The sequence below is a fragment of the Schistocerca nitens genome, chromosome 6 (assembly GCF_023898315.1).
Source record: "Schistocerca nitens isolate TAMUIC-IGC-003100 chromosome 6, iqSchNite1.1, whole genome shotgun sequence".
Classification (NCBI taxonomy): Eukaryota; Metazoa; Arthropoda; class Insecta; order Orthoptera; family Acrididae; genus Schistocerca; species Schistocerca nitens.
This window is the reverse complement of record NC_064619.1, coordinates 118,070,610-118,084,301: the sequence shown is the minus strand read 5'-3', so window position 1 is coordinate 118,084,301 and position 13,692 is coordinate 118,070,610. Positions and strand designations below refer to the sequence as shown.

At 36.8% G+C, this 13,692-nt stretch overlaps 1 protein-coding gene across 1 annotated transcript in view; it reads left to right on the top strand.

Moving 5' to 3' along the window:
* The first annotated feature begins 81 nt into the window (after positions 1–81).
* Positions 82–13,692, top strand: part of LOC126262492 (uncharacterized) — a 93,079-nt gene continuing 79,468 nt past the window's right edge. The window contains exon 1 of the mRNA XM_049959157.1: positions 82–464. Coding sequence (XP_049815114.1) covers positions 348–464 — 117 coding nt within the window. The 5' untranslated portion in view covers positions 82–347. The remainder of the gene's footprint in view (positions 465–13,692) is intronic.

Sequence of the window (13,692 nt, the reverse complement as noted above, 5' to 3'; positions counted from 1 at the left end):
TCGCCAAAGTTCCTCTGCAAAATACTTTGGCAGACGCTTCACTACAGTTTAAGAGCTTGTTTATTTTTCGTTTCTACCTTTTAGAATTGGAAGAAATGTTATTCTGGTGTATATACGTGATCATTCAGTTTTGTACGTAGCCGCTAGTCGTGTTGTAATGAAATCTTGATATAATATTTTAGATTTTGTAAAATAACATCTATGAAATGAAGACAGGGCACAGTGACGGATGTAGTTGTACATAAACAATGGAGCAGAAGTAATATATTCGTTTTTGCCGGTGTTAGTAAATGCTTGTAGTCTTGAGTTATTTTATACTATTCAGGGGGTGAAATGTACCTATAAAAATGTCGGTGAATACGTCACAACCGATTGTGTCACATTCTCCAAAAAATAACAGTAAGCAGTGTAGTGCAACGAACTTGCTATCAGTGGATGTACCGGGAGAGGATTTCGAGTATAGTGTAAGTAAACAAAACTTGTTACTTTTTCGGATGTATTTTGTTTTGAGTAGTACAGTATCATGTTTTCAATTTGCGTTAAGGGGTACAATACATCGAATAAACCCATGACACTCAGTCTTGTATTAAGCGGATACTTAATTACCGAGGCATGGAAAACATATTTCGGACTCTGTTTTAAGAATGTTTAACAAATGGAAGATCTGTATCTTGATAATCCACAACTTCACAGATCCCACTGCAGCAGACCTGTGACTTTGTCTTTGCCAAGAGCTACATTACACAGCCACTCGCCCCCTTTCACTGATATTTTTCATGACTTAGCCGAAAATAATTTCGATATTGCGTGATCTCCTTGTATGACTGCTCTTCTAATTCTGTATTTCCCACTGTCCTTATGAAGTCTAATGGAAGCTGAACCATTGGCAGCCTCTGTTCTGAAGCGTACTGTTGTAGGTTGAGTAAATCATTCTATAGTAGTGCTACCTGCTTGAGAAGCCCTTCTATTTGACACCGCTTTGGTGGTAAATGTGTCAGTTTCATTACTTATCTATTCAAGCAACAACTTTGGCCACACGAAGCAGAGAGGAGCCTGTTCCACACCTCCCCACCACACAAAAATTTCAGATGATCATCAAGATACAAAAACACAGATCACTGTATTACACGCTATCTATGCTACTTATTGAGAGTTATCATTATTTGAAAGGAACCAATAGACACAGAGTCAGTCAGTATATAATGCTAAAAAGAGGCCAAGACCGGAATGCGATCGAAAAGCTATTCCACATATAACTTCAATACCTACTTGTTATGATATACTCATTCCATTCATGTATCCTTCTTAACTACAAGGAAATAAACACATCTAGTTAAAATTTAAAGCTAGTTCCCACAATGAATCTTGCACAATGCAATGTCAAGAGGTAAAATCTATGTGGTTGAAGCAGAACACGATGAAAGGCAGTTGGAAATCACTCAGCAGAAAAATATCTAAGCAATATAAATATTGGCAAAATTTTAGAGGTAGAAAAACTACCTTGACAGCATTATAAATTGTATTTCCGTTAGTCACATGGAAATTAGTACTTTTGTTTACCTGTGTGCCAGATAAAAATTCAGTATTTTCAATAAACAACTGCATGACATTATTAATATACATGAAAAATGCTTACATATTGGAAAATATAAGAAAGAAACGCAAGTCATAAACAGTGTGTGATGGCAGTGGTAATGTTACTGATGACAGCACCACTGAAGCAGAGTTACCAGACATGATTTTCAGAATTTCCTTCACCAAAGAAGAAACACTAAATATTACTGTATTCAGATTGAGAACATCTGCCAAATGAGTAACGTGCGACTGGAATGGAAAGAGAGCCTATCATGTGGTACAATACTAAGGGCCCTCTGGCAAGTATTTCACGGAGGTTTGCTGAGTGTGTATGCAGATGCAGATCATCTTAAAGTATCCAAGCTATCTTAAGATGCAGCGTGACCTATGGTTCTGATTTGATATTCATTCATTCACATATACTGTTCTATAAACCACATCATGGAGGACAGACTTCAGGGATGTGAAATAAGAATCTTGAATCCTTATTTGCTATTTATCGTTTTCCAGAGAAAGAAACTAGTGACTGGTACTGTTCATAATATTGTATACAAGTCTTGTACTAATGTATTCAATTAAAGCAAAGGAAAGTTCTTAACTATTTTAAAATTTTTAAATGTTCCTGTCATCATTTATAAAGTATGTGTTGATGTACGTTCAAAATGTTAATGATGTGAGAAGGAATTTCTCCATGCCATCAGGTCATAAGATATACTTGACTAGAAGAGTCCAAAGTGAGTCACTTGAAGATCATGACTGTTAATCATATTTCTTAGAGTCAGCATGAGTAAAATTACGCAGGATGTCTTTTCAAGAACGTGAAGCTTTGAATCAATATTGGCACCTAAAAATTTCATGGATTTAGTTTCTAAATCCTTTGTCACTCCCAAAGAGAAGTGTTGAGTTTTGTCTGGGTGGCAACTATAGCTACATTATTACTTTGCAATTCATACTTAAGTGTTTGGTGGACAGTTCATAGCACCACTTTCACACTATTTCTTGACCATTTCTCTCTCAAATATCACATTTGAAAAATGAAATCTAAATCTTTCCACGTGAGCTCCGAATTCTCTTATTTTATTACAATGGCGACTTCTCACTATGTAGGTGAATTTCATCAAAATATTTTTGCATTTAAATGAGAAAGTTGGTGACTGAAGTTTCACAAAAAGATCTCGCCACAATGAGATACACATTCGTTTTAGTGATAGCCACCCTAACTCGCTTAATATATCTGTGTCACAATCCTGTGTTTTGCAATAATGCAAAATGAGCTGCCCTTTTATATAAACTTTTTCGAATGTCCTCCATCACCTCTATCTGGTAAGGATCCTATATAATGCAGCAGTACTACAGAAGAGTAGGCAGTCTTTTTAGTAGATTTGTTGCAATTTCTAAGTGTTCTTCCAATAAAACACAGTCTTTGGTTTGTCTTTCCAACCATGTTTGCTTTATGATGGTTGTTCTTAGTTTAATTGACAACCTTATAATTTGGGTAGTCTAACATGTAACTAAAAATTAATAATTTATAATTTTTTTTTTTTTACATTAATGTGGAGGATCTCACACTTGTTATTGCCTAGGGTAAGTGGAATTTATTGACATTAAGCCATTTCAGTGCAGAATAAAGTGTTCCAGAGTAGTAATGCTGTGATGTGTGGCAAGCAATGTTCAGGCAGTCAGCTAATTGTAACAATGAGAAAGAAAAGTCAGGATTACTGGAAACTGGGGTACCACCTGTCTGCTTTGGCCAATGACATCACCATGGTGAAGAACCCTATTTCGAGTGTATCCAACATGGCAACCAAAACATCAATCATGGCAAATGCAAAAATACCACATGAAGTGATGCATTCAATAAAATTAGTGGGACAGCTGTAGCAAAAGTGGGGTTTTGGATGGGAACAAACTAAAAATTCAACAAAAAAACACCGTTCAAGAGGCAACATTTGGGGGAGTGAGGGGGGGGAGATCACTCAAAACCCTCCTCCCCCACTACAAAAGCCAGTATGCCAATCTCCAGTTGACTTACATAGCTCAGCCCGAGACTGCGATACCAATAAACCCTCTCCATAACTACAAAAGCTAGTATCCCATTCTCCAGTTCACTTATATGGCTCAACTGTAGAAGAGGACACCAATAACCCCCCCCCCCCCACCCTCCCACCCACAAGTACACTAGCCGGTATCCCAGTCTCCAGTTCACATATATATAGCTCAACACCAGAGGAAAAGTGCACTTACAGTGTCCTCAGATTTTCTGTTGCAGGTTGTGGTTGGTAACTGCATGCATGGTGAATGATAGGAAATGAACATGCTGAATGATGAGCCGGATAGGACAAGACAGCAGAACTCACGAGAAAATAGTTTTCTATAAACTTCATAAATGGATCATTGTTTTTTTATTAAGTCATGAAGGGAAGGTAGGCGAATCGATGCTTTTTAATGAAATCATGGGAGAAGGTAGGTGGATGAAGTTTTTAATTAAATCATGGAAGGAGGTAGATGGATCTATTTTCATTAATACTAGAGTTGCATGTTCGATATATTAATAAATGTTGAGCAGCCTACCTTCTCTCGTGATTTACTGAAAAAAATTGATCCACTCACTCAGTGGTTATACAGGCACCTAAGAGTACAGTTTAAATTTTACAAAATATTCTGTTTCATTTGAGAACGTTCTACATTCCACTGTGCCACCATGTAATTTCGTACACTCCATGTAATGACAACTGTAGCACACGAGATGACGCAATAATGTACCACACAAACACATCGCCACCACATAATTAAATCAATAGAGCACACCACCTCTTCATACACCATGCCTCTACATTTTACTCCTCTTCCTTTCTAAAACAAACATGCCGCTGCTCGATGATATTACACAACACCTGTGTGGAACTATGTCATGGGTCAGAGAAGCAGGGAGGTATCCTATGACAAAGTATCCCCAAAACGTCAGAGGATAGAACCCTGTAGATGTAGAACTGCAATGCTAATTTCAACAGATAATGAATATATATTTCTGATTGAGACAAACTGTCTTACCTTACCCAAATAGGAAACAGTGAATGGCAGTGCAGGATTCCATATACCATAGAACTAGAGTTTTGCTAGTCAAATGTCAGGTGGAATGCAGTCAAAAGCTCTACTTAGATCACACACATTAAGTGGACTTTATATAATTCTTACTCTCTAAAGCTGTTTAACAGAAGCAGCCACTGCAGACATCCTCACAATCCTTTTTGCATGCAAGGGCAAAGGCATCAAAGGTATATGGGGGCCGTTATTAAACGTTTAGTTTTCATCACAAAGTTTTTAATTTATGGGTGTATTTCAGATTTCAGTTTTTTTTTTTTAAAAAAAAAAACATGTTCGTTGTCATGTATGAATTTTAATTAAAAGGCCAAAGCAATATAGTCATTGGCTTCATCACCTGTTAGGTCTGGAGGGCTTTGGCAAATGTGTCAGGTCATCAATAATTGATGAACTGCCGCAGTCTGGTGGGAATGAGAGATATTATAAACAATAGAATTGAGATCTTTTGGCAGCCCATGGCAGAATATTGAAGTTTGCTGGAGTTTATGTCTGCATAATCTGACTCTGAATGGACTACAGAAGGTAATGATAGATTCCAGCACCCATTGCTACAGAACATAATAATAATAATAAAAAGAATACGCCTTCGGTATGTTCTGCCAGTCATAAAAGGCGACGAAAAGAACAAACCACTAATAGGGCTAACCCCCTTTTAGTGTGATTAGTTGGTTCAGGACAGAACTAAAGAAGCCTCGGACAAGCGCCGTCATGGTCGGGGATGACGCTTGAACCCTATGCCTGCCCACAATGGTAACGACACTGCTAGCCAAGTGGAAAAGTTCTGTTATTACCAAGCAACAAACCTAGGAACCAACACAACTGGATACAGATCACAAGTATACACAACATTTATTACCAGATACCCAGAATTAAAATTTTTAACAGAACAACGACTAGCTGATCAGATCCGTGTAATAATAAAAAATAACAGGATACCCCAGTCAGAATTAGAAAACATCAAACAACAAGTACAACAAATACTGGAACAAAATAATGTGCAATCAGAAGAAGAAGAAAATACAGTAATGGCCTCAAACAACCCAGGGCAAACAAACAAAGAACAACACGCATCAATTAAACAATCAGAGGAAAATGAAATCTTAAGACAGCCACCAGAACAAGCACAAATAGAACACGTAGTGACACACATGTTAGATATAGAAGAAAAATTTCAGCTGACATATATAGAATACAAAGACACAAATACAGACATTAGACCATTCTTGCATAGACCGCCAAATAACCCACAAGTCGAAACAACAATAAAAACTATCAACACAATCATACACAACAAAATAAATGAAAGCACAACTATGGAAGAGTTACAACTACTGGTTTATATAGGAGCACTCACTACACTAAATATACACACTAGGCAGAGATCAGAACCAACCAACACACAGAAGAAACCCACAAAACCAGCATGGCAACACAGGCTACAGATCAGAATAGAAAAACTGAGAAAAGACATCGGACAGCTAACACAATTTATAAGAAATGAAATGTCAGAAAAAAAACGAAAAAGGTTGGGTAAAATCTCACAACAAGAAGCGATAGTGCAATTAGATGAAAAGAAGCAGAAATTACAAGCACTGGCCAAACGACTTAGAAGATACAAAAAAAGTGAAAATAGAAGGAAACAAAACCAAACATTCAACACAAACTGAAAGAAATTTTACCAGACAATAGATAACACACACATTAAAATAGACAATCCACCAAACATAACAGAAATGGAACACTTCTGGAGCAACATATGGTCAAATCCGGTACAACATAACAGGCATGCACGGTGGGTACAAGCAGAAACACACACATACAAGTTGATACCATAAATGCCTGAAGTGATAATTTTGCAACATGAAGTCACCCAAGCAATTAATTCTACTCACAATTGGAAAGCCCCTGGAAAAGATAAAATAGCAAATTTCTGGCTAAAGAAGTTCACCTCAACACATTCACATCTAACTAAATTATTTAACGGTTACATTGCAGACCCATACACATTCCCTGATACACTTACACATGGAATAACTTATCTGAAACCTAAAGATCAAGCAGACACAGCAAACCCAGCTAAATATCGCCCCATAACATGCCTACCAACAATATACAAAATATTAACTTCAGTCATTACACAGAAATTATTGACACATACAACACAGAACAAAATTATAAATGAAGAACAAAAAGGGTGTTGCAAAGGAGCACGAGGATGTAAAGAGCAACTGATAATAGATGCAGAGGTGACATACCAAGCTAAAACTAAACAAAGGTCGCTACACTACGCATACATTGATTACCAAGAAGCTTTTGATAGTGTACCCCACTCATGGTTACTACAAATATTGGAAATATACAAAGTCGGTCCTAAATTGATACAGTTCCTAAACATAATAATGAAAAATTGGAAAACCACACTTAATATTCAAACAAATTCAAATAATATCACATCAAAGCCAATACAGATTAAGCGTGGAATATACCAAGGAGACTCATTAAGTCCTTTCTGGTTCTGACTTGCTCTGAACCCACTATCCAACATGCTAAATAATACAAATTCTTCTTCTTCTTCTTCTTCTTCAGTAGCTCTACAGCCCTTGGTGAGCCTTGGCTTCTTCAACAATCTTCCTCCACACTTCTCGGTTATTTGCTGCTTTTTTTCCACCCCCGGACTCCCATATTGCTGATATCCATTATTACCTCATCGATCCATCTTCTTCTAGGTCTCCCTTTTCGCCTAACTGGAATTCTATCCTCTGCCATTCTCTCCAAGTGTCCTAGCCATCGTATTCGCTGTGATTTAACAAATTTTACTATGTCCCTGCCTTGTATTAACTCCTGTAATTCAGCATTGTAGCATATTCTCCAGCCTTCTTCCTCCCTTATTGGCCCATAGATTTTGCGTAGTATTTTCCGCTCAATGCTTCTTAGAGCATTTTTATCGTGGTCTGTCAACGTCCATACCTCTGAGCCGTATGTGATAACTGGGCGGACTAGGGAATTATATATTAGCAATTTAGTTTTTCTTGTAACAAGGCTACTTTTGAAAAGCTGCATATTTGCAAAGTAAGCTCTGTTTCCTGCTTGTATTCTTTCCCTTATAGCCTTTCCAATACTGTTATCATTTGTTATTAGGGCTCCCAAGTAGTTAAAAGAGGACACTCCATTGAAGCATTTCCCATTGATGTTTAGGTTTTTAGGGGTTCTTCTGGCCTCAGATTGTGACATTACCATATATTTTGTTTTGTTTACATTTATTATGAGGCCAATTTTTAAGGCTTCTGTTTCCATTGCCCGGTATGTTTCTAGGAGTGTATTGGTATTTCTTCCTACTATAGCAATGTCATCAGCGTATGCACATATCTGGCTAGTTTTCATAAATCTGGTGCCTCTTTTATTGATTTTATTTACTGCACTATGCAGGGCAATGTTGAATAGGACAGTGGAGAGACTATCCCCTTGCTTCACACCTTCATTAAAGTCAAAGCTTTCACTTGTTCTGCTAAGGACCTTCACTTTTGCTCTTGTGTCTGTCATTGTCATTCTGATTAGTCTTATTAATTTAGCACATATACCAACTTCTTTCAGTACTCTGTATAGTTCTTGCCGATTAATGCTGTCAAAGGCTTGTTTGAAATCGATGAATAAGAAATGCAGATCTATATCATATTCATAGAACATTTCCATCATTTGCCTTATCACAAATATTTGATCAGTAGTTCCTCTGCCTGGTCGAAAGCCACACTGATATTCCCCTAGTATGCCTTCTGCACACTTCCGTATCCTTTCGTTTAATATACTTGTGAAGATCTTATAAGCTGTACTTAGGAGTGTTACACCTCTATAGTTTTCACATGCTGTTCTGTCCCCTTTCTTATAAATGGGGACTATTATTCCAATTTTCCAATTATCTGGCATAGTTTCAGTTTCCCATATATCTGATATTAATGTGTGCAGTTCCTTTGTTACAGCCTCACCACCAGTGTTTATTAATTCAGCAATTATGCTGTCTTCCCCAGGGGCTCGATTGTTTTTTGACTTGTGCACAGCCTGGGAGACCTCTTGTAGTGTTGGTTTTCTTGCCTCATTGGTTTCATTGTCTACTTCCAGCTCCACTCTTCCCTCCTGTGCAGCTGTCTCTTCATCTTCTAGGCTGGTGCTTAGTGTATCTTTGAAATATTCTGCCCATCTTCCCACTATCTGTTCTTCCTCCTTTATCATTTTCCCATCTTTACTGGAACAGGCCATTGTTTTTGGTTGGAATCTATTCTTCATTTTGCCTATGGCATGATAGAACTTACTTATTTCACTCTGTTCCTTTAGTTCTTCTAGTTCTTGAAATTTCTTCTTATTCCACTGTCTTTTCTTTCTCTTGCACAGTCTGTTAGCTCTTCTCCTTAATTCTCTATATTGTTCCACATTATTTCTGGTTTCTCTCTGTAGCATTTTTGTTCTTGCCCTGTTCTTTTCCTCTATTGCTGACCTGCAATCTTCATCAAACCACTCCTGGGTTCTTCTGTTCCTTCTTATGCCTATTATTTCCTCTGCAGCATCCTTAATGGCTTTTTCAAACCTGTTCCACCTTTCATCTACTCTTACTGTGGTCTCTTCATTGCTCAACTTTCTGCTTAGTGTTACTTGGTATTTTTTTACTTCATCAGGGATGTTCAGTTGGTCTGTATTCCATTTCATCATCTTTCCCATTCTGTTGCCATTTGTTAGTGACAGTTTCTCTCTCAAGACTGATTTTATCAGAAAGTGGTCTGAATCACAGTTTGGTCCTCTGCAGCTCCGTACATCCGTAACTGACGTGGAGTGGCGTGCAATCACTAAAATATGATCAATCTGATTGACTATTCCATTGGCTGCAGACTTCCAAGTACCCAGATGGATCTTTTTATGCGGAAAGCAGGTACTTTTAATAATCATAATATTCCTTGCTGCGAATTGGCATAGTAAGTCTCCATTCTCATTGTTTTCTTCATGTAGTGAATATTTTCCAGAAACTCCACACAGATGTTCATTCCTCCCTATTTTTGCATTAAAATCTCCTATTACTAGCATCAGGTCATATTTAGGTACTGCACAGCATACTTTTTCCAAGTCTTCGTAGAACTGTTCTTTAATTATATCCTCTTTTTCCTCTGTTGGTGCATGTGCATTAACTATTGATATATTCCTAAATTTACCTTTTAGTCTGAGTCTGCACATCCTTTCATTTATGGGTTCAAATTCTAGAAGGCTTTTCCTAACTTCCCTAGTTATTATAAACCCTGTTCCAAGTTGGCCTGTTCTTTCTTCTGGTCCACTATATACCAATGAGTACTCAGGTTTATCTATCTGCCCATTCCCCTGCCATCTTATTTCCTGTAGCCCTACAATATCATATTTGAATTTTAAAATTTCATTGGCTATTTCTTTCATCTTTCCAGGCTGAAGCATTGTCCTCACATTACATGATGCTACTGTTAGATCCTTTATCCGTTTCCTTTGCCGGGGTCGTGATACATGCTTTCCATCCAGTTTCTGAGGCTTCTGTTGAATTTCTGTAATATTCTTTTTTTTACAGTATGGGATTATTAGCCCCATGCCCAACCCCCAACCTGGAGGACCAGGATTTGTATGAGGTTTACTCCTCTAGGGAAGCTGGCTTCACTACGCCTCTAGAGTCCTCCCTGCCCTATGTTGTGGGACACACTTTGTCTGGCTCCTCTGTCGGGACCAGTCCGGCTTGGGAGACCCTGCCAGTAGCTATGCTACCGCCGGCATAGCTCTCGACTTCACCAAAGCACGCAAACCCTCCTGCCCGACACTGAAGGTGCCTACTATAAGGCGGTGTCCCCTGAGAGGGAGCTAATACAAATTATGGATACAATATTACTGGAACATACCCACACAAAATCACACATTTGCTATACATGGATGATCTAAAACTACTGGCAGCAACAAATCAACTCAACCAATTACTAAAGATAACAGAAGTATTCAGCAATGATATAAATATGGCTTTTGGAACAGACAAATGTAAGAAAAATAGCATAGTCAAGGGAAAACACACTAAACAAGAAGATTACATAATGGATAACCACAGTGACTGCATAGAAGCAATGGAAAAAACTGATGCCTATAAATATCTAGGATACAGACAAAAAATAGGAATAGATAATACAAATATTAAAGAAGAACTAAAAGAAAAATATAGACAAAGACTAACAAAAATACTGAAAACAGAATTGACAGCAAGAAACAAGACAAAAGCAATAAATACTTACGCGATACCAATATGACCTACTCATTTGGAGTAGTGAAATGGAGTAACACAGACCTAGAAGCACTCAATACACTTACACGATCACAATGCATTCAGCAACAGAAAGATTCACATTAAGCAGAAAGGAAGGATGAAGGGGATTTATCGACATAAAAAACCTACATTATGGACAGGTAGACAATTTAAGAAAATTCTTTATAGAACAAGCAGAAACTAGCAAAATACACAAAGCAATCACTCATATAAATACATCGGCTACACCACTGCAATTTCATAACCATTTCTACAACCCTTTAGATCACATAACATCAACAGATACGAAGAAAGTAAATTGGAAAAAGAAAACACTACATGGCAAGCACCCGTATCATCTAACACAGCCACACATCGATCAAGACGCATCCAACACATGGCTAAGAAAAGGCAATATATACAGTGAGACGGAAGGATTCATGATTGCAATACAGGATCAACCAATAAACACCAGATATTACAGCAAGCATATTATTAAAGATCCCAATACCACAACAGATAAATGCAGACTTTGCAAACAACAAATAGAAACAGTAGATCACATCACAAGTGGATGTACAATACTAGCAAATACAGAATACCCCAGAAGACATGACAATGTAGCAAAAATAATACATCAACAGCTTGCCTTACAACATAAACTTATAAAACAACACGTTCCCACATACAAGTATGCACCACAAAATGTACTGGAGAACGATGAATACAAATTATACTGGAACAGAACCATTATAACAGATAAAACAACACCACATAACTAACCTGACATCATACTCACCAATAAAAAGAAGAAATTAACACAACTCATTGAAATATCCATACCCAATACAACAAATATACAAAAGAAAACAGGAGAAAAAATTGAAAAATGCATCCAACTGGCTGAGGAAGTCAAGGACATGTGGCATCAGGATAAAGTTGACATTATACCAATTATACTATCAACTACAGGAGTCATACCACACTATATCCACCAGTACATCAATGCAATACAGCTGCATCCAAACTTTTATATGCAACTACAGAAATCTGTAATTATTGGTACATGTTCAATTACCCGAAAGTTCCTAAATGCAATGTAACATATATCGTACAGTTAAAAGGAAGTCACGCTTGATCAAGGTTCGCGTCACTTTCCATTTTTAACCGGACATAACGTCTGAGAAAGGAAAGAAATTAGATTAGATTAATACTAGTTCCATGGATCACGAATACGTTATTTCGTAATGATGTGGAACGAGTCAAATTTTCCAATACATGACATAATTAAGTTAATTTAACAACATACTTAAGTTAATATAACAACTTTTTTATTTTTTTGTGTTTTTTTATTTATTTTATTTATTTTTTAAATATATATTTTTCTTTTTTTTCTTAATTTATATCTAAAAATTCCTCTATGGAGTAGAAGGAGTTGTCATTCAGAAATTCTTTTAATTTCTTCTTAAATACTTGTTGGTTATCTGTCAGACTTTTGATACTATTTGGTAAGTGACCAAAGACTTTAGTGCCAGTATAATTCACCCCTTTCTGTGCCAAAGTTAGATTTAATCTTGAATAGTGAAGATCATCCTTTCTCCTAGTATTGTAGTTATGCACACTGCTATTACTTTTGAATTGGGTTTGGTTGTTAATAACTCAGACAGGAGAGTACTGCAAATGTTAGAATAAGGAAAGGTTCTCATAAAAGTATAATTAAAAATAATGTAAGTATATTTCATCAAAATATTGGGAGTTTAAAGAATAAAATAGATGAGCTTCTGGTTTGTTTAGAAGGTTTAGAAGCTGAGGATGAAATAGATATACTATGCCTGTCTGAGCATCACATTGTTACTGATATGGAAAAGGTAAATGTAAGTGGATATAAGCTCTCTGCACATGTAATGAGAGAAAATATGGAGAAAGGAGGAGTTGCCATATATGTCAAAAGTTATCATTGTGCAAAAAGTATAGAAACAAAAAAGTTTTGTGTAGAGAAACATATAGAAGCATGTGACTGTGAGCTTAAATTAAAGAAAGGCACATTTATAATTGTAACTGTATGTAGGTCCCCATCAGGAAATTTTCATCTATTTCTGAAAAATTTGGACTCCTTGTTGTGCTATATGTCAGACAGGGGGAAGCATATTATTATTTGTGGGGACTTCAATGTAGATTCTCTGAAAGAGGGTAATAGGAAAAATGACCTTGAAGTATTACTCGGTTCTTTCAATTTGACACCCATTATTGATTTTCGTACTCGGGTGGTAAAGGATAGCAGCTCACTGATAGATAACTTCTTTATAGACCAAGATAAGTTTAACCAGATAAATGCTCAGCCTGTTGAGAATGGTCTTTCTGATCATGGTGCACAGCTAGTTACAATATATGACATAGCTCCATTCAGCAATACTAAACAGTCCTCCAAAATAGTACGTTCAGTTAATGATTTAACAATTGCAAATTTCAGGGAAAGCCTACAGCAGTTAGACTGGGATGAGGTGTACCGTGAACCTGATGCCAATTTAAAATATAATTTATTTCATGACATTTTTGTAAATGCATTTGAAAACTGCTTCCCCAAGAAAATAGTTAAATATACTCGTAAGAAACCTTGTAACAAACCATGGCTTACTAAGGGTATAAAAATATCTTGTAACCGGAAAAGGGAAATGTATCTGACTGCAAGAAAGAGTAGTGACCCAGAAACTATCAAACATTATTAAAAC